General features: G+C 41.4%; 1 protein-coding gene across 1 annotated transcript in view; it reads right to left on the minus strand.

The window, feature by feature from the left end:
• Positions 1-5,707: 5,707 nt before the first annotated feature.
• Positions 5,708-25,481, minus strand: part of SEL1L3 (SEL1L family member 3) — a 124,663-nt gene continuing 104,889 nt past the window's right edge. The window contains exons 18-24 of the mRNA XM_037829527.1: positions 24,924-25,014; positions 24,707-24,791; positions 23,496-23,605; positions 19,225-19,352; positions 18,516-18,618; positions 18,362-18,434; positions 5,708-6,813 (exon numbers count right to left, since the gene is read on the minus strand). Coding sequence (XP_037685455.1) covers positions 6,674-6,813; positions 18,362-18,434; positions 18,516-18,618; positions 19,225-19,352; positions 23,496-23,605; positions 24,707-24,791; positions 24,924-25,014 — 730 coding nt within the window. The 3' untranslated portion in view covers positions 5,708-6,673. The remainder of the gene's footprint in view (positions 6,814-18,361; positions 18,435-18,515; positions 18,619-19,224; positions 19,353-23,495; positions 23,606-24,706; positions 24,792-24,923; positions 25,015-25,481) is intronic.

The raw sequence follows: 25,481 nt of genomic DNA on the forward strand, positions 1-25,481 counted from the left end.
TCCTTCCTTCCTTCCCTTCCCTTCCTTCCTTCCCTTCCCTTCCTTCTTTCCTTCCCTTCCCTTTCTTTCCCTTCCCTTCCCTTTCTTCCCCTCCCCCCTCTTTCTCTCCTTCTCTCTCTCTCTCTTTCCCTCTCCCTCTCCCTCTTTCCTTCCCTTCCCTCCGTCTTTCAGCTAAGGCCAAGGACTCAATGAGCAAGGCTATGGTAAATTCAACCATAAACCAATTGCAGCTCCTGGCATACACTTTGGTAAAATTCATTAGTTACAATTGATAAAAGCACATTTTTATAATTGTACTATTAACTATAGTCCATGGTTTAACTTAGGGCTCACTGTGTTGTGTGGTTCCATGGAATATTTTTTAAATTCTATTCTAGTAACATATATGCAACCTAAAATTTCCCCTTTTAACCACATTCAAATATATAATTCAGTGCTGTTAATTACATTCACGATGGTGCACTGCCATCACCACCATCCAGTACCAATTCTTTTCCATCATCCCAAATGGAAACTCTGTACATTTTAAACCTTAATTCCCTATTCCCTACCCCCACACCATCCTTTGGTAACCTATATTCTAGATTCTGATTTTATGAATTTGCTTATTCTAGTTTTATTTCATATCAGTGAGATCATACAATATTAGTCCTTTTGTGTCTGGCTTATTTCACTCAACATGATGTCTTCAAGGTTCATCCATAAATATACAAAGAGCTTTGAGATATAGATCTGATTCAGATTTTTACTTTTTTCTTTCACCAATACATTTCTAATATTTTTCCATGTTGCTGTACATAAATCTAGTTCCTTACTTCCTGACTGGTACATTGCTTTCCATTATATGCATCTACCATATCCATGCTCCAGGTGATGGACATCCAGGTCACTATATCCCCTTGCTCTCTCAAAGAGTGTCAGGATGAACATCTGTGATGACTGGACCTGTGCAGAGTTTGTGAAACCCATACTTGGGCATGGCCTTGCTGGGTCATAAGCATTTTCTTAATTTCACTGTGTCCTTTACTGCCATTTATTTTTAAGTACCCGGTATCAGCTCTTCTTCTTCTTCTTCTTAAATACAGTTTTATTGAGATATATTCAGTACCCTACAATCATCCACAGTGTACAATCAATTATTCACAGTACCATCACATAGTTCTGCATTCATCACCAGATTCCATTCTTGAACATTTTCCTTATTCCAAAATAAATAAAAAGCAAAAAAAAAACACAACAAAACACCTAAAACATTTTACTACATCCCCCCCATCCCACCCCATTCTTCATTTTATTTTTGTCCCATTTTTCTACTCATCCATCCAAACACCAGATGAAGGGAGTGTGAGCCACAAGGTTTTCACAACCACACAGTCACACCATATGAGCTCTACAGTTATGCAATCATCTTCAACAATCAAGGCTACTGGGTTGCAGTTCAACAATTACAGGTATTCCCTTCTAGATATTCTGATACACAAGCAAGAGAGATATCTATATAGTGCAGAAGAATGCCCTCCAGAGTGACCTCTTGACTCCATTTGAAATCTCTCAGCCACTGAAACTTTATTTTGCGCCATTTCTCATCCCCCTTTTGATCATGAAGATTTTCTCAGTCTCAAGATACTGAGTTCAGTCTCGTCCCTGGGAGCCATGCCCCATGTTGCCTTTACTGCCATTTTGTTCATGCTAGGCATGAAAGTTTCTTTTCCTCCACATCCTCAGGACATTATCTGTTCTAATATTGTACCAGTATGATGGGTGTGGAGTGATATCTTTTTGTTTTAATTTGCATTTTTAAAATTTCAAGTTAGGCTGAGCAACTGCTTATCTACTTGTAAGTCATTAGATTTTCTCCTTCCATGACTTTCCTGATCATTTGTTTTGCATATTTCTTTTCTACTAGGTTTCTGTTTGTTTGTTGTGGCTGTTTATTGTGCATTCTTTGTGCATTCTAGATATTGATCCTTTGTGGTGCTGATGTTGCAAATCTACCCTTTTTTGTATATAATTTAAGAATTCTTTTCTGTTTTAAAGCTTGCAAAATATTCTCCTACGTCTTCTCCTACTGGCCATGCTGTTTTACCTTTCACAATTACAACTTTATTTCATTTGGAATTTTAAAAATAAAGGATATGGGATGCAGCTTAAATCTTATTTTTCTACATATGGTTAGCCAATTTTCCTAATTCTATCTACTCTTAGTGCAGCTCATTTGGGATGCCACTTTATCATGTACCAAGTTTCTATATATAAATGGCTTGCTTCTGGGCTCGCTATTCTTTTCCATTGAAGTGTCTATTACTGTATCATCACCACCTGCTTCTGTTACTATGGCTTTGTAGTATAACACTATTTGGTAGGTCAGTTCCCTTTTCTTTTTTTCAGACTTTCCTTGCTATGCATAGACTTTTTTTCTTCTATACAAATTTAAGAATAAGTTTATCAGTTCCTCGCAAACACCAGTCAAGACTTTGGTGTTTGCAAGGAATTCCATTTTATTTATAGATTAAGTTTGAGAAAAACTAGTATGGTTTATATTGTTTTTCCATCCATAGATATAGTATATTGTTTTATTTTTATTTCCTTTTATGTGACTTCACAGATTTTTAAAATTTTCTGTAAAGATCCAGTGAGCTCATTTTAGGTTAATTACTAGACACTTTGTAACTTTCTATATTTTTTCTACTGGGTATTGTTTGTTTGTTGTTGTGGCTGATTAACGTACATTCCTTGGCATTCTAGATATTGATCCTTTGTGGTACTGGATGTTGTAAAAGCCTTTTCCCAGCCTGTTACCTATCTACCAGTCATAGCTGTGTTGCTCTTGTAAGTGAGCCTTTATTAATATTTTATTTTAAATATTTCAATTTCTAATTAGTTATCATTGGTGTAGAAAAATACTGTTGATTTTTTAATTGACATTTTATACAGCAACTTTATTGGAACTCCAATCAACCCACATTTTGCCATCGCCTCCTACCAAAGAGTGGCAAGGGAGATTACCACTTCCCAAGCTCCCAGAGTCTTGGCAGCAACAGAGGAGAAAATTAATTTGGGGATGTCTCTCAGACCTGCCAAAATGAAGTCATGAAGAATGAAGAAAAGGAAGTTCAAAGCACACATTGCCAACTCTCAGATGCCTACATAAAGGAATAAGTGGGCTAGGTGTAAACAGCAGGGAATGGTGGGGACTGGGGCAAACTAGAAAGCACAGGCTCTATCTAAAAGGGGCTGGCATTACTCAGTCAGCTGATTCTTGCCATGTAGCAATGAAACTAAGATTTTCCATATTTTTAGATATTTTAGGAGAAACTCCAAATTCAGATTTTTAGGTCAACACTCTTCTTTGAGATGTTGGCAATTAACATCTAAATATTGGGTAGGACAAAAAACAAACACCCCCTCCCCACATCTGTGTATCCTCTGGTATGAGACCATCCCAAGGAGAGGGAACAGTAGGTAAGTAACTGAATATCGCCTCTGTACACCACTCTCCCATCTTCTTTCTCTTCACACTCCAGCCTTCACTGCGCTGGGTTCTAATCTAGTCAGCTTAGACGGCAGCCTTGTGGGAATTGAGTTTAGAACTTGAGGGGAGAAGAGGAAGGTCAAGGCTTGAGAAAGGTATGGGCTAGATCTAGCGCGTAGCCTTGAGAATTCCCAAGAGACCAGAAGTCTAAGTTGGGGCATGAATTTACAAGTGGTTCACCCACTTCACGTGAAGTGGTTTAGCTCTGGAACCCTCTGGCTCTTCTTGGCTTCACCTGGAGGTGAACAGTGTTTGGGCAAAGGTCTCAGATTGGGATATCTCCCAAGAGTTCACATTCTGGATCTGAATCAATCTCTCATGGTTTCTTAGATTGGGCTCCTTGGAAATATACTTTAAGGTACAGAGTTGTGTGTGAATGTCTATGGGGAGCAGTGTCAGTAAATCCTATGAGAAAGTGAGGAGGCAGAATTGGGCAGAAAGATTGCAGTGAGGTTGCAACCACAATAAATTTCTGTGGCTGGGATGGGGCCCTTCAGGGGTCTTCCAAGTTGAGCCACGGGGCCTTTGTTTTCCTACATCAGTCATTCTCAGCAGAGCTGGAGATACTGTTTTGGCCCTCAGGGAAAATTTGGCAAGGTCTAGAGACACTTTTGGTTGTCCCACTGGGATGCACTAGTGGTATCCAGTGGGTAGGGGCCAGGGATGTTGCTAAATGTCCTACAGCGCACAGAACAACCAGATCCACAATGAAAAGCTAGCTGTCCCAGTCAGGCGGTTCCTTAGAAAACTAGATATTGAATAACCCTTCAATCCAGCAATTTCACTTCTCAGTATATACCCAGAAGATCTGAAAGCAGTGACATGAACAGATATTTGCACACCGATTTTCATAGTGGCATTATTCACAATTGCTAAGAGATGGAAACAATCCAAATGTCCTTCAATAGATGAGTGGATAAACAAAATGTGGTATATACACATGATGGAATACTATGCGGCAGTAAGAAGGAACGATGTCATGAAACATAAGACAGCATGGATGAAACTTGAAGACTTATTGTTGAGTGAAATAAGCCAGACACAAAAAGAGACTGTATGTTACCACTAATGTGAACTCTGTGAAAAATGTAAAATAAATTATTTATATTGTATAATGTAGGGGACCTAGAGATAGACAGCAACTAGTGAAGGGGGAACGACAATCTAAAAAGAACAGATAAGCCATTGAGGGTAATCTTAATGTTAAGGGAATACTCAGGAATGATAATGGTTTGTAAATTTTCTTGGGTATGGTAGGGACATGTTGGAAGCAATGTGGCTAGTTTAGGTTGTTTTTCTTATTCCTTTGTTCAAAATGTGTGTTTTTTTTTTTAATTTTTGGATATATAAAGTTAAAAAAAAAAAAAAGCTATACGTCCCAAGATGTCAATAGTGCCAAGGTTGAGAAATCCTACTCTATATCAACAAGCCACTGGCCTTGGGCTGCTCTGTGGCTGAGGGTGGAAACTTGGGTAGATCCTTGCAGCTGAGGGCAATTCCTGGGGAGGGGCATAACTGAGTGAGCAGCAGCCTCTAGTCCCAGTAGCTGGAGAATGGGTGTGTGTGCTTTGAAGAGGGGGTCTAGGCAGTGCGAAGAGCCCTCTATCTGGCCCCTCAGACCTTCTAATAAAAATACCAACCTTCCATACTCAGGACACTGTCCTGGGGCTTTGCATCCATTATCTCATTTATTACTCTATTTTATAGAACAGAAATTGCACCCCCAGGAGGGTTAATCACTCACCTAAGATTACTGAGCTAGCAGGTTGCAGAGTCAGAATTCGAATCCAGGAATACTGGACTCAAAGCGTGGCTCTCTTCTTGATCAGGAAGGATGACTTTTGCAAAAACAAGAGCAGGACATACACAGGAGAAAGAGGATGAACCGCAGGCTTAGCCCAGGGTTGACAGAAAGGTCAGCTTCAGAGCAGCAAGAAACCCTGAAAGAATGGCTCTTCTGTGCAAACATCCAGGGACCAGACCCTGAGCTCAGGGTCCCTGGAGAGGGGCCCCCGCCACCTTCATTTCTGCAAACGTTAATAGTTACTCATAATAAATCCCTCCCATAAGGAGACCTTTTCTGCCTCCTCAAGGAGAATGTATGGACCTTAAGACTTTGTGTGATAACAATGATCACTATGAAAAAGGAAAAAAAAACACTTTTCAGCAGTCAACTGTAGAAAAATAATTTTATTTACTACTGTAAATAAAGTAGTGCAAAGAGTACTTTGGACCCACAATATTGCATTACTGATTATTTTACTACCTTAGCAGCAAACAGTGTACAGACATATCTACCCTTCCTCTCCCCCTTACACACACACACACACACACACACTCCTACACAGACTCAGGCAGGCATAGGGGGTGGGGATGAGACTGTGAGATAAAGACTTGTTTTCTGCTTATTCCACTGCTGCCAGTCTATATTAATGGGTAATTCATGGAGAAGACTACACTTAAATATTAAGAAGTTTCTAAATGTTATTTTATGGATTACAGTTGAAAAGTAAATGACATCCAACAATGCCATTAAATGATTCAGAAGCACTTTGGCCCTAGAAAAATTCAAGGAGAAAAAGGTAAACCAATTTACAAAGCCATCGCCTTCCCTGCATTTCCAGCCACGCCCTATTTATTTCAAGGTGCCTTATCACTGCTGAGTTTGGAAGTCAAAGAAATCTGTCAATTGTGCTTTGAGGAACAGGACTGTGGCAAACCTGCATACCAAATATTATCTACCTTGCTGAGAAGCCACGATTTTCTGTTCTCTAATAAACGGGAATGGACAAGGGATTAAGATTCTTAAAATACATCGCAATGTATAAGGAGCAGGTCAAACTATGAAACCCAATACACACACTCACCAGGAACGAAAATCTGCAAGGACCCAGCCAACCTCCCCCCATGCTCCATGACCAGGTCATTCCTCGTTTGTTTGATAAATTTTGGCATGACCCCTGTCTGCTCTGGGCACTTCCTAATAATTTGATTGAAAAGAATAAATGACAACAAGTGCAAAATTCACATCCAGTTGACAAGACATGTTAAGGTATTTATCAGTACAATGCTCTGGCTCCAGCTCTCCGATACCAGCTGTTGAAAGGATGCTGTGTCATCTGGAGACCAGGAGCACACAGTTCATCCACGTGGTTCCGGGTTATTAGTGACTGTGGGTAGGCCCTGATCTGAGGCTTCTGCAGCTGGGGTCACAGCTGGACTTGGCACGGAAGCAGCAGGCTCGAGGGAGGCCTGGGCTGGTGTCCGAGGGGAGCTGCTGGCTGCAGAGACATATGCACAAAAGAGGTGCTGAATATCCAAAACAATGCATACAGAACATGCCACCACATCTAGACCTTGGCCAGGAGAGATGCTTCTGGTCTAGAGACTGATACTAACTAGACAGGCAACTTTGAGCCTCTTACCTAGGTTCTTTCGACTTTTGGGTCTCCTAAAAAATGGCAGGTTGGAGAGATGTGCAAAGATGTCCGAAGGTTCAAGCATCTTGGGATTCTAAGTTACTGCATCTATGCTGTGACTTCCAGCTAAATATTTTGATTAAAAAAACAAAACAGAGACAACCACCTCTGATTGTTTTCTGGACTCTGGTCATATCTTTTTTTCTTCTTCTTTTGTTCCCCATGGTGTCAGATGCAATGCTAGTTATAAATTATAATGATCAACTAGAAAGGGGTGTTGGTTTCATTCACCTTCTTGTTTGTTTTTTTTAATTTATTTTATTATTTTATTTTATTACACTGGAAAAAGGGATTGTCAGTCCCAATGTTTTTACAATCACATGGTTACACGATAAAACCTACATGGTTATATAACCATTATCAAAAGATCAAGGCTACTGGATTACAGTTCAACATTTTCAGGTATTGTCTCTGGTTACTCTAATTCACTAGAAACTAAAAAGAAATATCTATATAATGAGTCAGTAGTCATAATCATTTGTTAAATCCTGGGAGTCTTTTTAAAAAAAATCTACTAGCTAAAAATAATTTATACACTACCAGACAAAAATGATTTGCAATTTACCGGCCCTCTACACGCTAACCTTAAAGAGTCTGGGTCTTAATCAATGGTCAAAGTAGGACAAGCCAAGATTACTTCCCCTAGAACATCCAATGACACTGAATGGGCTTCTTAGATAATGCTCCAGTAAGACGTTGACAGAGTATGAAGCAATCTATTTGTCACATTTTTAAAGTTCTAGATAACTTTTAGAAAATATTTCTGTGATTTCACTCTCTCCTAACTTTGCTTCTATTTCTTTTTCAGTATCTATGATGTCTCTCTCTCTCTCTGCCTCTCTCTTTTTTTTCTATTTTGAAATAAATTCAAGGTTATAGGAACAGTTGCAAAAACAATACAAACCCCATACACAGAACTCCAGCATACCCTGACCCCCTCTCCTGATACCCCAGTCCACCAACTTTAACATGCTGTCACATTGCTATTTCTTTCCCTCCCTCCCTCCCTATCATCCATCATCTATTGCTCTGTCTTCTGAACATACGAGAGTTAGCCGCACACATCCTTGAACATACACTATAATCCACGTATATACTTCCCATGAACAAGAACATTCTTTTATGCAATCCCATTAAGCACAGCTAAGAAGTACAATAGATTCAACAATGATACAAAGCTTACATTCTATATTTCCTTTTCCTTATGTCTCAACTGTGTCCCTTTGAGCCTCCTGTCCTCCATCCTCCGATTCCATCCAGGTTCATCCTTGGCATTCAATTGTCATCTATTTAGACTTTTTTTTTTTTCAATTGTGGAAACATAAATACAGTCTAAATCTTCCCATTCCACCCCCTCCCTAGCATTCCATTAGTGGGATTAATCACATTTAGAATGTTGTAATGCTCTTTCCCACCATCCATTACAAGAAATTTCCCTTCACCCCAAACAGCAACCCTACACTCATTTCTTAACTCCCCATTGCCCCTTCCCCCATTTCTCTTAACCCATACTCTACTTTTCATCTCTATGGTCATATTCTCTGATAATTTCTTTGTTTACTGTGGGGCTTAAAATTAACCTCTTAAATCCATAACAATCTTGTTTTTCTTTGATACCACCTTCACTTCAATAGGACACATAAACTATGTTCCTATACTCCTTCGTTCCCCCACCTTTATATAGCTGTCTAAAATTACATATTTTACATTGACTTCAAAACCACTGATTTGTCATTAGAGTTTGTGTATTTTTTATCATGTAGGCAGTAAATAGTGTAGTTACAATTCAAAAATTATTGACTTCTATTTGTATTCCATTGTGGTCAGCAAATGTGCTTTGAATATATTCAATTTTTTTTTTTTATAAATTTCTTGAGGCTTGTTTTATGTCCCAGCTTATGGTCCCTTCTGGAGAAAGATCCGTGATCCCTAGAGAAAAATGAGTGTCCTGGTGATTTGGGATGTAAGGTTCTATATATGTCTATTAAAATTCTCTATATCCTTTCTTTGTTTCTCCATTGGTAGGGCTCCCTTTAGTATCTGAAGTCAGGCAGGTCTTTTATTGGCAAACTCTCTCAGCATTTTTTTGTCTGTGAAAAATTTAAGCTCTCCCTCAAAATTGAAGGAGAGTTTTGCTGGAAAAGTATTCTTGGTTGGAAATTTTTCTCTCTCAGAATTTTAAATATGTCATACCACTGCCTTCTTGCCTCCATGGTAGCCGCTGAGTAGGCACAACTTAGTCTTATGTCGTTTCCTTTGTATGTGGTGAATCGCTTTTCTCTTGCTGCTTTCAGAACTTGCTCCTTCTCTTCAGTATTTGAGAGTCTGATCAGAATATGTCCCAGAGTGGGTTTATTTGGATTTATTCTATTTGGAGTTCACTGGGCATTTATGCTTTGTGTATTTATATTGTGTAGAAGGTTTGGGAAGTTTTCCCCAACAATTTCTTTGAATACTCTTTCTAGACCTTTACCCTTCTCTTCCCCTTCTGGGACACCAATGAGTCTTAAGTTTGGACGTTTTATTTTATCTATTGTATCCCTGAGATCCATTTTGTTTTTTTTCTCCATTCTTTCTTTTGTTCTTTCATTTTCTGTTCTGTGGACTTCCAGGACACTGAGACGTTGTTCAACTTCCTCTAATCTTGTATTGTGAGTATCCAGAGTCTTTTTAATTTGGCCAACAGTTTCTTTTATTTCCATAAAATCTATTTTTTTATTTACTCTTGCAATGTCTTCTTTATGCTCTTCTAGGGTCTTCTTATGTCGCTTATATCCTGGGCCATGGTCTTCTTCATGTCCTTTAAATCCTTTGCCATGTTTTCGTTCCTCGATTGTAGTTCTTTGATTAATTGTGCCAAGTACTGTGTCTCTTCTGGTATTTTGATTTGGGCATTTGGAATTGGGTGCTCCATATCGTCTGGTTTTATCATATGCATTAAGATTTTCTGTTGTTTTTGGCCTCTTGGCATTTGCTTTGCTTGATAGGGTTCTTTCAAGTTGTAAAAAAAGATACCAATCTAATTTTTCAGAAACACAAGTTGGTGGCGTACACTTTCTCTAACCAACCAGCGGATGGCGTCTGTGAGTTACCTATACCCCTCTTCTCAACCTTGTCCCCATGGTGTGTGGGGAAATGATTCTTGTGGGGTTCAGTTGGTGAACTCAGTTTGGGTGTGTTGCTGGAGCTATCTGCCCTGAATGTGGGGTGTGTGTCCAGGTGGCCAGGGAGGAAGGGCAGCTTTAATATGCAAACTCCCCAGGTTCCCAGAGATTCAAGGCCACTGCAAGAGTCTAAGCCTTCATTTCAGTTCAGCCCTAGACCCTCTCTCTCACTGACCCACAAACCACCGGACTTGGCGTAGCGTCCCTGGGTTTTCTGAGCAGGCCCCCTTTCTCAGCTGTGATCTTCCAGGACCTCTGTTGAGGGAATGCTGTGCTACATCACCAGTGCATGCCATCCCTTAAGGGAAGCCCCGGGCCGCCAGGCCGTGCAGGGGCGCCCTCAGCCTGTTGCAAAGATGGCCGAACGGGGGATCTCAACCCCCCCCCCCTTCACTCAGTTCCTCCTTCCCAGCTCTGGGACAACTGGTGGGGCTCTGGGCTGTGGGCATGACCCTGGGCAGGAGTTTATCCAGCCCTCCAGGGAGCCAGCTGCAAGCTGTGGTGTTTCTTTCTGCTTCCGGCTTTCCCCTCCACTCCCCTGGCCCCAAGGGTATCTGCAGTGGGCTATCCTCCAGGCCAGACACCAAGAGGCTGGCTCAGCCCTCTCCTGCTGTGTTTTACTGCATGGTTCCCACTGTCACAACTGCCGCCGCTCCTGGGTTTTTCCCTTTTTTTTTTTTTTTTAAAGAACCAGTCGGTCTCCAAATGCCAACCCCTGGCTTCCCCACACCGCAGCACGGCTGTGGGTCTTCCAGCCAGCTTACTCACTCGTTTCAGAATGCAGACTCCTGGTTTGACCAAGTATACAGCCCCTGTGGTACTAGCAGACCTCGTCCAGCCGGCGCATTGCTGAAACCGGTATTCTGGGTCACTTTCTGGTTTTTATCTATTATTTTTCACGGAGGTGTTCTTTTGCCCTGTCTCACCTAGCTGCCATCTTAGGTTCTCATTCACCTTCTTATTCAATTTGGATGATGTACCAAATTTGGTTTAAATTGTTTTGTTTAAATTATATACATGTAGAAGCTTAGAAAACATGGCTATTAGGTTTAATTATCCATCAATCAACCTTTAGTGAGAAAGTTGGGCCACCAAAAAATGTAGGCCTTTTAAGGTTTTCTACTATATGGCAATGGTTTTCAACTGGGGGATGAATTCCCCGTTAGGGGACATCTGGTAACATCTGGAATCATTTTGGGTTGTCATAACCTGCGAGTGGCTCAAGGCCAAGGATGCTTGTAAGCTTCCTACAATGTACAGGACCTCCCCTCACAGTGAAGGATGGTCCAGCCTCAAACGTCATTGAGCTGAGGCTGTAAACCCTGCTTTATGCACTGAGGCTGAGTGGTGCCCTGGCTAAGATTGTGCTCTCTGGGGCCAGGATGCTCATCCTCTTAACTGTTGTGTGACCTTCAGTGAGTTACCCACCCTCCTTCTGCCACTAAAAAAAAGGGGGGGGGGGGGAGAATTAAGATACCTACATCTCCTTGAATTGTTAGGGATTAAATGAGTTAATGCATATACAGCATTCAGAATGGTGTCTGACACTTGTAGCTATATCTAGTAGTGCCCTGCTTTATCCAGGAAGTGTGCTAAGGTTTGTTAGCTTCAGGAGCCTGGCTCCCAGGACTGGTGAAAGGGTTTGTGCGTTTGTTTCTGGGTTAACTCCAGTTCTCTTTCAAACTCCAGTAGCCATGAAAACAGCACAAACTTTGAAGCCACAAAGACCAGGTGTCAAATAGCTCTAAAGTTTACCGGCTGGGTGATCTTGGGCACGTTATTTAATGTCTCAGAGCCATAGTTTTCTTTATCTATAAATTGGGGGTAATTTGCAGGGTTGTGTGATGTATGGTGAGCATAGAGGCCATGGTTTGTGTCAACAACTGTTAGTTTGTCTTTAAACAGTGATTTTGATGATGCTCAGAAATATTTTAGTCTCATGAAATTTTCAGTAGGCTGCACCATTTTTAAAGGTTCCAAGATGTCCATCCTGAAATGCATCAACTTTAAGAAGATGCCAGCACATGTTGACAATTTGACTTCCAGATAAAACCCTTTGAGAGTTTCATTTCCAAATACCTGTGTCATCTCCAAGGGGCCATGCGAGGAAATTGAGGAGTGGGTCACACAGCCTCTGGCTCTTCTGGATAGGTGAAGGAATTCCCCTAGGGGCTCCTTTCCAATACACATATAGATAGATCTTATGGCTCCAGAAGACTGAAAGAATGGGGCAGTGAGGAAAGAGGCAGGGAATTACACAATGGTGTGGTTTCCAGGCTCGTTAAGCTTGGCAGGTAATCTAACTGCGGCAGGGAATGTGGGGCCCAGTGAAGTGGTGGTGCAAAGCCCATTTTGCTGCAGTCAGGAGACTTGGTTCTAGAAGCCTCATTTGTCTGCCACTAACTCAGAGTGCCCTGGTGTTGATATTGAACGGCAGAGTTTTCAATGACTGAATCTCACTGGCCTCAGTTTCTTCATGTGTACACTGAAGGGCTTGGATTAGATGGTGTACAGGACTCTATGCAGCCCTAAGATTTAACTTCCTGATGATCTTTGAGAAAGTTAATGATGTACAAAGAAGCATGCATTTCCCTTTTTCAAGCTCAGGGAAATATTTAAATCACCATGGTAACAAGATAAATCAGCAATCAGTTTTTTACTTAAAAAAAAACTGCCTGTGCAAATGTAGAAGGAATGCACAATTAGCATGGTCACAATGTAAATCTTCCTGTATGGGCATAACCAAAACTGCTCGATTTATGTTATTATCCATGTATGAGTTCTCCCCGCCCATGGAGGGTTTGTAATCACTAGACAAGGCCCCCGCCCCACCCTTCCTCTCACAGCCCATCGTAATTTTAAAGTGGGCTCTTTGTCTCTGCTCACTTGGAATGTGTGCTAATCTTATTACTGGGCAAGAATCAAGGTAACCAGGAAAATAAGCTTGCTGTTTAAAAAATTACAGGGTATATTCAGAACCAAATAAAGGTGATATTTATTTATTTATTTATTTATTTATTTATTTATTTATTTATTTATTTTTGATTACTTGCTACTTGGAGGACCAGTTTCTGTCTATTCAGTGAGCATAATCAAGAGCTAACCTTGAGTGGTATAAAGCAGGGGTTAACAAACTACAGTCCATGGGCCAAATCCAGCCAGCTGCCTGTTTCCGTGTGGCCTGAGAGCTAACAGTTTTTACATTTGTAAACTACTAACTAAAAATCAAAAGAAGAAGAATGTACGTGGCATGTGGAAAACATATGGATTTCAAATTTTGGTGTGCATAAGTCAAATTTGGTTGGAAATCTGCCACGCCCATTTGTTGTCACCCATTGTCTATGGCTGCTTTTATGCTACAACCACAGAGGTGGGTAGCTGTGACAGAGACAAGCCTCAAAGTCCAAAAATATTTATTTATCTGGCCCTATGGAGAAAAAGATCACCAGCTCCTGGTATGGACTATTGTAGGAAAAATATCTGCTTGCCAGCTGATGAAAAGGGGCCATAAAGGAAAGAAGAAAGAGGAGGAGGAGGAAGAGGAGGAGAAGGAAGAATATATTGGGTTAATCCTGAGATGTTGGAATATTTGGAAAGATAGGGTGCAAGGAAGCAAGGAAGTGGGAAACCTGGAAATTGAATAAGATTCAGCCTACTCCATTTGGGTCTCTGGTTTGGCAGGGCTCTCTGCAGGCATAAGATTCATGTCATTTAAACATTTCTTAGAGTGGAGCTACTAGTAGGGCTAGTAATGAGATCAGAGGAAAGTAAAGCCTCACCATTAAATCTCTCTGACTTTAAGGCCACGACTTTTTTTCAGGAGCACCATTTTGTGACATTTTACCGTAATTTTAGTAGAAACCTCATTAACTGGAAATGTAGAAGACAGGAAAAGAGTAGAAAAAGTCTTAATTATTCTTGTTCATATCATCCTACTTTTCTTAAAAGAACACTGGGCTAACCACTGAATCAGAGAGGATGAGGTAGCTTAAATTATGAATGTTTTTAATAGGATGACGTTGATTTAAAAGGGTCTGGGTTGTACCTAGAAGCTGGTCGTTCTGCAGTTGCTCTGTACCGTGTATTCTATTTTCAAGCAAAATTTACATCAATATTGGTAAAGCAGGACTCTTTCTTTAAAATAGGCATTTACATTTTTTTCTCCCTCAATTCTTCCCTCTTTCTTTCTTCCTTCAAGCAGCCAGCCAGGCTCCAGGCTTTTTGGTCTAGAGGGGAGGTTTGTAGAAGGGCAGAAGAAGAGATGGCTCTGGACATACTTTGCTCCCGGGTTTTTGTTTTTCAAAAGCCTAAGTCCATTAAAGCAATCATGCCTGGCATCCCCAGGAGGAAGGGGAGAGGGAGAGTGCTTTGGAGATGCAGTGAGGCAAGCAAAGTTGCTTTTTGGAGTCCAGGAAAATGGCTCAAAGGGTCTGTGGGGTGTACTGGCAGCCGAGGCCCTGGCCTTGCAATCTTCAGCAATCCCAGAGGGAAGATGGGGAGAGAAAAGGCTTATGATGTTCAGTTTCAGCAAAAATGGTTGAGTCCCCAGGTGACCGAGAAGGCCCAGTGAGCATGGGCATGGGGGGGAAACGGTAAGCCCAGGGTAATGTGTTCTGCTATTCAACTGCTGACTGTGTGAGTGGCCCCTAGTGTTAGCTAACATGCAGGGACTTTTGAACCACCCTGAGAGTATTAGCCTCAAGAAAGACAGAGCTGCCTGGTGGAATGTGGGTTAGGAATCAAAAACCAAGTGACTTGAAGGAAATAAGAGACATGCAGTATTTCCTGCATGTCTTGGTATTCTTGCTAGACTAGTCAGTGTCTTCATTCAGATTCTTTCAAAAGAGTTTTATGGTTTAGAAAGAGCCTAATGGCACAGAAAAGCCTGGTAGACTGTGATCATCGTCTGTCACTTATCGAGGTAAGGCAAGCTATTTAAGTGCAGTCGCCACCTGGTGTCAGCATGCCTTAATTGCAGGTAAATGCCCAGGTGGACAGCACTCCTTGAGAGCTGGCAGCTAACACTTACAGAGTTCTAAGCACTTTACACTGCATTCTCTCATTTGCTTCTCTCAACTACAATACAAGGTGGGTGCACAGTTTCTGCTGTTTTACAGAAGAGGAAACTGAGGCACAGATAGAGTCCCTCCCTTGTCCAAGGTCACCCGGTCTGGCTTAGGAGCGTGTGCTGCTAACCACTGTCCTGTGCTACAGCCTTCCGAACACAGGACAACTTAGTGCGGCAAATGCTGTGAAGTGCTGACTGTACATCACAGAGCACAGAAACTCAGGATGAAAATGAAGGGAGTTGGAGCTGAGTGCAAAGTGGATGGAGAGTTCCATTTAAAGGTTTGACTATAAATCCTTAATTTTAAAAACAATGGACCAGAAAAAATGCAAATCATGAAATGACCAAGATCCCTAACCTAGAGAAACACTCCCCATACAAAGTGTGTACTGAAGGCGAGAAGCAACAAGCTAGGGGAGTTAGGCCCAAGACGTCTCTATTGAAATATACAGTATCTAAGGGAGGCTCCTAACACAAATCCCTTCCCTTTTTTCCACTGTCGGTCAGCACCCCGAGATGACTATTAGGTTTGCTTTCCAACACCATGGCTACTACAAACACCTGCTACTGTCACCCCCCTTCCCGTGGGACCTTGGGCGTCAGCTCACCGGGGACAAGCCAGATGGCAGAAACTTTGCCCTTTGGGTGTCATCCCTGCTTCTCCCTGTCTCCCCTGGGTCTCTGTCACCCCTGCCCCATTGCTCAATAAGTCACCTGGCCCATTAAGCTAACCAAGGAGCTTCATGTCCCACAATTATTTACAAACTTGGCACTTGCGTTGAAGACTTTTTAACCCTGAAAATAACTGACTACATATCTTGACTCTTCACATGAGATCTGACAGGGCTGGTAGGTGCCCCTGGGTGGGGATGGGGCACGTGGAAATGTGCAGAGACTTTTTTTTTTTTTTTTTAAACCCTAGGCTCTCACTACTCAAAGCGCGGATTTATGGAACAGCAGTGTGGACCTCACCTGGGAGCTCGTTAGAAATACAGACTCTCAGACCCTTCCCCAGACTGCCTGCACCAGAATCTGCATTTAATGAGGTACCTGGGTCATTCCTGCTCGTGTGCACTTTAAAGTCAAGAAGCAACGAGCTAGGGAGTTAAGCCCAAGATGTCTCTATTGAAATACACAGCATTTATTATAATTAGTTTCTTTTTATTTCTCCTTCATATTGCTGCTAGGGCATTATATTGGTTTTAAAAATATGTGCAGAGGTAGGTTAATGATCTATAAATTTCATTTCAGGGTAGTAAAAAATGCATTACAAAATACTTGTTATATAAGGCGGCAAGGGGTCTGAGACAGATGACAACCACTGCTTTAAAGCATTGTGACTGGAACATGTTTGAAATTCTGCCACCCTACATCCCTTCTTGGCCTTTGTTTTGTGATTTGGGGGCAAGTCACGTCACCTCTCTGGCCTCAATTTCCTCATCTGTAAAATGAGGGGCATAGAATTAAATTATTTTTAAGATCACATCCAGATTTAGCCTTCTCAAGATCAGTCAAGAGAGAAGGATGCATGTACAAAAGGAAGCAAGTGAAAGAGCTTCTAAAAATGAAGAATATGTGTGAAAGAAGGCAGAAGACAAAGGAAGGGGAAAATATATCAGAGGACAGGAGGGACAGGGAGACGAGAATATAGAAGGACTGACAATGACAACATGAAGGAAGGAAAAGGAGACAACTTCTGATAGAAGCAATTCCACCAGCCCATGAATTTTCATAGCTACCAGCTGGTATAAAATCATAAAGACAATTTTCAGCTCCTCTCATGGAATTGCATTTGTAATAATCATAACAATATTTCTACAGAGTAAAAATGACAAAGATAATTTGAAATGGAAAACACTGACAAGATGCAAAATAAATGCGCTATACCTGGTAACAAATTTAGGGACGGGACTGCATTTGCATGAGGAAAATTTATATTCTGGCAGACTATGGGGCATCAAATCTGGAAGGGCTTTTGAAGGCTCCTCATTAACCTCCCCAGGTGAATCAGAGGGAAATGATTCCGTATTAGCCTGTTGCAACAGTGACTTTCTTCTCACCACCGAAACCGCGGTGAAGTGCCCTCCTTTCGCTTTTCATTATCCGCTCCACAAATAATAGCTGTGCAAATGCTGAAGTGCCACGTCCGGTCCTCATTTATCCATTTGTAAAAGTCTCTGTGGGTCCCCATGAGTTATTATGTCCATTTGTAGCCTTTCAAGATGGTGGAAAATTACACTTTTCCACTGAGAAAGGTTTTGCAAATTTGAGCACCTACTAAGCGTGAGATATTATAAATGACAGGACTATGGCTTTCCTCTAACTGGGCTTATTGGTCTGATGGAGGAGATAAAGATAACAGCTAACACGAACTGAGAGGGTTTTTTATGATGGACAAATAGAATAGCTAACGTTTAACTACAGTAACTGCTGTGGTAAGCGTCTTTATGTGCATTTTTTCTTTTTTTTTTTGCACTTAATCCTAACATCCCTGTTAAGTAGCTGCTATTATAACCTCATTTTATTGATGAGAAATTTGGGGATCAGGAAGGTTAACTAACTCACCTTAAATCAGGCAGCTAGCGAGAAGCCTGGACCCAAAGCCCAAGGAGAAGTGAGCCTATCTCCTTAACTACTGTCCTACCTTATCTCAGAAAAACAGGAGTCAAACAGTGGAGAACATGCTAGACTATGAGCTCCCTTTCTATTCCTCCTTGCCTCCTCCCTCTGACTACCTGTGACAGGGTTATTTCTGTTCCTTGAGAATGCCTCTTTATCCTCTCACACAGCTGACTGTGTCACTGGAGGGGGGACCTGGAGCTGGATTTTAAGGTGCCCAGAGGTAGAGTTTGGATAAAAGTTGTATTTTCAATGGCAGAAGACACTTTAAGTCCATGTCTCACACTTTCTTCTTAAGTGCTTGTTTGCCTGGAAAAATGCAATAATTCCATGGCCTCCCATAGGCCAGAGATTAAGCAAAGCCCTAGAGGGGAGCCCCATCCTAAGGAAAGGAAATAACATGGTTAAGGGCCCAAGGTGGGAGTGTGTCATATTTCTGGTGGGAAATGAAGACCCCCTCCCGTTTTTTATATTGCTTTTGCTTTTTATAAATCTTTACCTGAGACAGACTGGAAATACTGCACCATCCAGGCGATCAATACGGACAGCAGAAAGGTCCCCAGAAAGTAGATCTGCAAACAGCCGAAGCACACGTCAGATGACTGACAAGGGGCAGGAGCCACTAGGGCAGGGCTGGGGGGGACGGCACCTACCAGGGCAGAGTGCAAGACGGCACCCCAGATAAGCCGCAAGTGAAGGTAGAGCAAGGCCAAGGAGCAGGGACTGAAGGACTCCTCGTGCCCATGGTTCCAGCACCTGCAAATGGATCACAGGCCAGCTCAACGTGTTGGTGAAAGCCGGTGGCGCTACTCACCATGGGCATTTTCAGGTCTTCATTCCCACATTCTTCTGCTTTTAGATCACAGAGCAAGCACACTCAAAGGGCCAGCAAAATAAAGCCAACTCTAAAGAGTTTCGGTCTAAGCTGAAATTGGAGGGTCCTGGCAGAAACCTCAGAAACACGTCAGCCCTTCCTTAACTGAAAAGCCAACAGATAAAGGAGGACCCTGAAACACAGAGGCTGCCAGAGCTGTATTTCTGACCAACCATCCGTCCGAAGTCCAGATGTAGGAACGCCCTCCTATCTTGAGAAAAAGCATGGTCTAATCAGACACGTCATTTTTTCCACTTTCATGGAAAAACTTGGTCAGCATTTTAACTTCAGATAAGCATTCTGTCTTAAGCCTCAGACATTAGAAGAGGGAAATAAGTTTGGGTTTGGCTGAGGGTTTTTTAACAGAAGCAAATTGTGAGCGCTTTTGACAATGACTGAATCACAAGATAAGGTTAACTTTAACCAGGAAGCAAATACCCCCCGCTTGGGTTCCCCAGATCCCACATTACGACAGGCAGTGGACTCACCTTTCATACAGTTCCCGGAGGATGGAGATGTTATTAGAATGTATGGTTGGGTCAATTTCCAAGAAATCCCAAATGTGGCCTGGGATTATAGCACCTTCCTCAATTAGCAGGGCCAGGTTAAAAAATCCCTAAAAGCAAGCCAGAAACCAAACTCATCAACTCTTTATCATAAAACATAGACATGCACCTTTCACCAGAATGTAAACTTTTACACCTCTCTCTATTTTTTTTTTTCCAGTCCCTAGAGCCAGATGGTTTTGTCATCTTTACTGATGAATTGCCTCCTGAAATATGCATCTGGGAAATATATTTGCAGGAGAACCAGGAAGCTTTCAGAGGATGCTGAGTCCCATCTGCTCAGAAACCAGTCAACCGGGGGATCTGTCCTTTCCCACTCACTCGCTCAAAACAGAACTTGCTGAAAAATGTGCCCTTGTATCATCAATGAAACCAGAATACAGAGTCGAAAGCAATGCTCATCACTTAGAGACTGTGTTCTAGGTCACTGTCAGCATGTCAGAGACCCCAAACAAGGCTTCTGCGGTTGGAGGGAGGGTGGACACCCTGATACAGTCTCCCTATGTACAGACACTTGCTCAACTTCTCTGTGGCCAGCAGGGAAAACCTCCTCTCACAACTCCTTTTGGCACAGACCTCCACTCTGGTATGTTTCCCCACCTCTTCCTTATACACCTTGTTTTTGGTCCTCAGCGGTAGGACCTGCTTTATAGGGCTGTGCAGATCCAGTTAAATCACATAATTAAAGAACCTGGTTATAGAAGCCCTCCATAAAGAAAGGATATTATTATACTGCCTGGAGGAAATGCACTTTTCATCAGGAGCCGAACACACGGCCAGACCCAGAAAGAAACAAACAAATAATAATAAAAAAAAAAAACCCGATAAGTTGCTTAACATTAGGGCTTTACAAATTAAACTGGATTGTTGCCCTTCAAAGAATTCATGGTCATGTTTGAATGACTTATATCCTCCCCCTGATGTTACTATTGACAACAATCTGAACGAGAATCACCATCTACCTCCTTGTATACACCAGGACTCTCACAACCATCGTAGGCAAGAATCATAGCAAAACTAACAGCACCAGCACTTCTTGAGTGCTTGCTATATGGAAGCATTGTTCTGTTTTATATCTATTCATTTCATCCCCATAACAGACTGAGATAGGTACTACTATCTTCCCCATTTTACAGATGAGGAAATTGAGGCAAGGAGAGGCTAAGAAACCTACTCAAGGTCACCCAGATGGAAAGTGGCAGAGCTGCAAGTCACACACAGGCAGACAGGGTCCAAAGTCTCAACCTGAACCTCCACTATGCTGCCAAACATCCCTCAAATAGATTAAAAGTGTTAAGTACCTTTAAGCTGCATACATAAATAGCCAAAACCAGAACATTTCTCTAGTCTTGGAAAGGAAGGTAAAACTTAAGGTATTAGAAGAAATAGATGAAAATACTGGCTTTAAAAATATGTAGTTTCTGATCAATAGATAAATGGAAAGACTGAAATAAAAGGGAAAATAAACAAAAGGAATATTTGAATGCAGTATAATTGCTTAAGATTCATTATCTACAAGGTAAAGGTATAAATAATTACATATAAAAAATAGTATCTAACTCTGATAAATAATGGGCAAAGAACATGAATAGGAAATTCACATAAAAGAAAATACTAAGAGTAAATTATCAAAACCAAGTAAATATAAAAGTATTCATCCTCATTATTATCAAATAAATTAATACAAAACAACAAAGAAGCATCAACTTATAATTATTCAATTAGGAAAACGGAATCATGAAAACATCCAGTGCTAACAAGATTTCAGTCATCTTCCTGCACTTACTTATCCACTGCTGGGTGAATATTAATTGGAAAGCTCCTAAGGAAAGCAAATTGGCAATAGGTTATGACAGCCATAAAATCATATAGACTGTTTGGCCCTGTTATTCTACTCTTCAGATTATAATGAAATTATTCAAACACAGAGAAAAGTGGAAACATAAAGATGTTTATTGTAGCACTATCTATTATTGCTATAAAATAGGAAATAACCTCCAAGTCTTCCTCAATGGACTATAAGCTCCAGGAGGTCAAGAATATTGTCTATCTTTTCACCTTTTGTCCCTACTACTAAGCAGCGTCTAAAGACATGGCAGGATTGGATAAATATGTTTCAAATCGATGAATAAATCAGAAAACAAAAGAAAAAATTTCACCAATAAACTGAATCTTAACAACTTATAGTCCATTAGTTCAATAGAACATGGAGCAGCCATACAGAGTAATAATTAAAGACTATGCAATAAAATGTATGCCAGCCTACAATATGTGAAAAAAAATGGATTTTAAAACTGGCATGTACATGACAGTCAGCATTACAGAGATACATTTGCCCTAGGCAGGGACTGGAAGGAACATGAAGATAGGAAGGGAATAAAAGTCCCTGTCATGGAATTGTGGGTGCATTATTTTTTTTTTCTTTTAAAAATTTTCCTTTAATGTTTTTAAAATGTTGTCTTTCCAAAAAATAAAAATCAGAATTGAAAAAAAAAAAAAAATGGTCTAGGCCTGATTTGGAAGGACAGTAGATATCATCAGTTTGGCTCTATAGCAAATCCTTTTAACACCAACTCCTCCTTCATTCCAGAAGAAGTAATAAATCATCTTCACTGAGGACACTGGTGCTGAGTTTAGCGCTTTGTCCTAATTATCTCATTTAATCCTCACAACCCATGAGGGAGATGCTATTATTATCCCCAGTTTACAGATGAGACTCAGAGATTAAGTGACTTTCTCATGTACAAAAAGCTCTGAAGTGGTTGAGAAGGGGGATTTTAACCCAGAAAGGGACATAACTACCATGATGTTGCCCCTCCTTAAAAAAGAAAAATACTGAGGTAGGATTAAGCGCCCAACTTTTGCTCTGTGACCAGATCCCAAAGTGCAGAATCCTGTTGTGTACGAGGGTAACAAGCATTTCAACTTCGGTGAGCATGACTCTGAGATCCTCATGGAAGAATTCCAACTAACAACATAGAAGAGATGAGGGAAAGAGAGAATCATCATCAGAATACCGTGAACATCACTGCTGGTGGCAGGAACTACGGAGGGCTACTCAAATTAGAGGACAAAAGTTTGAGGGGAAACAGGGTATTTGCATAGTTGCAAACCACCTCCCTAAATTATCTATAAATTAGAAAGAGGAAAATACTAAATTTACAGTGGAAATCCAGCAGGAACCACCTTAACCAAATGATTGAGATTAGCCTCACCAGTTAAGAGACATACTGACATCACGTACCCCTGAGCTGATACACTGAGAAGGAAACATCACTTCTGTGCTATTCTTGCCCCAAATGCATAACCTCTAGCTATTCATGAGAAAACAGGAGACAGACTCACGCTGAGGGACATCCTACAAAATACCTGACCAATCCTCTTCAAAAGTAATGAGGTCATGAGGGGCAAGGAAGGACTGAGGACCTGTCACGGATTGGAGGAGACTGAAGAAATATGACAGCTAAATGCAGTGTGGGATTCTGAACTGGACTGTGAAACAAAAAAAAGGCATTAGTGAAATCTGAATAAAATCCAAAGTGTGGTTAGTAGTACTACTCCCATGTTAATTTCCTGGTTGGATAATGGTATTTTGGTTATCCAACATTAAGGAAAGTTGGGTGAAGGATGCACAGGAACTCTCTATATGATTTTTGCAACTTTTCTACAAATAAAAAATTATTTCAAAAAAAAATTTTTTTTAAATGTCACTGAGAGGACAGTTTTGTCACTGAAGACTTGGCCCAACCATACAAGCAAACCACTTCCTGTTGCCAGGCCACACTTCCAATTTCTTGAGTCTCAACCTGGTGAGTTAGTTTGCTGGACTCTACCCCTGGGTGTGGAGCCAGAACACCCAGGTTTAGGCTCCAGCTGCTTCATTTACAAGCCATTTGGTCTTGAGCAATCCATCCCCTTGTCTTCCTCTTGTTTTCCTCAACTGCCAAATGAGGATAATCCCCTCCCCCATGCAACGGCTGTGAGAATGCTGCGTGGACTCTAGAACGTGATAAAGGTTCACCATATTGATCAGTGACCTCACAGAATTCATGTGAGGGTGGCGTGACAATGAATGAGAAAGGACTTTATAAACTTTGAAGCATATAGAGACGGGTGGGCCTGGTAGGACTCTAGGCCTTGAAACCTTGTAAATGAGCATCACCAATAATCGTTTGTTGTTGGAGTTGTTTTACCTGGGAGTCTCCATCCAGGGCAGCTTGGGCATACATCTGTACACACAACTCAAAGTCTCGGGACTGGTTATGGTGGCCGTAGTAGTAGAGGTCTCCCATTTTCAAATATGCTACAGGACAAAGAACACAAGCCCATTGGCAAGTGGTTTTATTTCAGACCAACATTTAAAAATTTTGGCCCATTTGCATGACCCATTTGCCTGGCCCATCAGTCTCTGAATACAGAACACTTTTATGTTTCCTTGTTGTGTCAGGAAAGAAAAAAAGGGTTTTTGCACTGAACGCCTCCCATTTCTCAGACACATTTTCCTGTTTTGCTGGGTAGCTCTCTTGATGAATCTGTTGAATCTCATCTGCAACCTCACAGCCCAATCAAGAGCTGTTTTTTCACATCTGAAATTTTGCTGCTGGGTCTGATGTCTCTGGTAGATATGGGTACTCAGTTTTAGCCACGAATTCTATCTTTCCTCTGAGGGAAAATTTTTGTTTGAGAAGGTAGAGCAGTGAATGTCTAATCAGAAAAACAGAATCTATGTGCTGTAGCTCAGAAGAGGGATTAACATGGGAAACTAGCTACCGGGATGTTGGAAGAGCTGAAAAGGCAAATGGGAAGCAGTGGGCAAACTGAAGATTGGCAATGTGGGAAGCTACTGCCATCCCTAGGGTTAGGCTGGGAGCCCAGTGAGAGATGGGACCACAGAGGACTGGGCTGGCAGGCAGGGCTGGAACCACGGAAACACAGCCATTGTCAGAGACACGGCCCAAAGCAGGGAGAAGCAATTGGGCTTCTTCCCTACACCCATCTTGCGATCTCCTGCCAACGCCTCCCATCAGCTGAAACTAACCCGTGGGCAAAGGAGTCTGGGAGTTTCTGGGGCCAGCCCCCAACCATACAGAGCAGAGCAGAGGAAGGCAGGGACTAAATCTGAAGGCAAAAGGCAAGTGACTGACCCAGGCCATCTTCCATTTTAGTTTTCTCCTTTGAATTCTCATTTATTCTGCAGTTATGGTGAGTTTGAGCTTACAATGGACAAGCACAAGGGTACTGAAGGAGGCTGAGAGCAGAATTTTAGCTGTGATCTTAATAGCAGAAAATTTTTTCTCTCCTTCCTAATTGTTCAGAAATATCACACTTCACACAAGGCTGTTAGTTGCTCCCTGTAACCCCAAGACTCCCATGCCTCAATTTAGCACCCCTTTTCTATACATACCAAATGAAGGAGCATCGATTTGAAAAACGGAGAAATTATAGTATCTCCAGACACAATTAATGCCCAAGTATCTCTTGGCCAGGTCCTAAGGGGGTAAAGGGAGAGAAAAAGTTAATCCATTAATATTTCAGCTGAGTGACTAGTTTTGCCTCCATTAAATACAATTCATTACCCTTAACCTTCGAGCTTCTATGTTGAGAAGAACGAATTTACTTACTGGTCTCTCCTCACAGATGTGTGCTAAATTTGTCTGTGACACTTCAATTCCAGTTTCTGCTGCTAAAACATAATACAGCAAAGCTTCGTGCCTAAAAATAGATGATTAATAATAAATTTCATACAGTGGCTCTTACTAATATTCAGAGAGCTTTATATTCAAATATAAGAGGGCACAAAATAAGCAGTTTTTTAAAACCACAAAATCATGAGTTTTTTTTTTTTAAATAAATACTGTTGTTAAAAATACTGCATGCACTGATTTATTTTCTATCTTAAACGCTGAGCTCCCAGATAAGGTTAGGGAGGTTGTGATACAACAGCTCCCTCTACTGGCTGAATGAGATGGCAAACGCTGGCTGGGGAGTTGCTTATCAGCCTTTGGTCCTTGAATCCTTCCACCCTCACTTAGAAGGCGATAAGTGGTATTAAGAAAAACACCCCACACTTTAGAACCATCTGTTTTCTGAGAGGCTTTATGGGGTTTAGGATTCTGAACAAACTTAATTAAAACTGAACTTTTGGAGTGCATTCGAAGCCTGGTAGAAGAGAGTTTACA

Source organism: Choloepus didactylus, chromosome 3 (genome assembly GCF_015220235.1).
Source record: "Choloepus didactylus isolate mChoDid1 chromosome 3, mChoDid1.pri, whole genome shotgun sequence".
NCBI classification, from domain to species: Eukaryota; Metazoa; Chordata; class Mammalia; order Pilosa; family Megalonychidae; genus Choloepus; species Choloepus didactylus.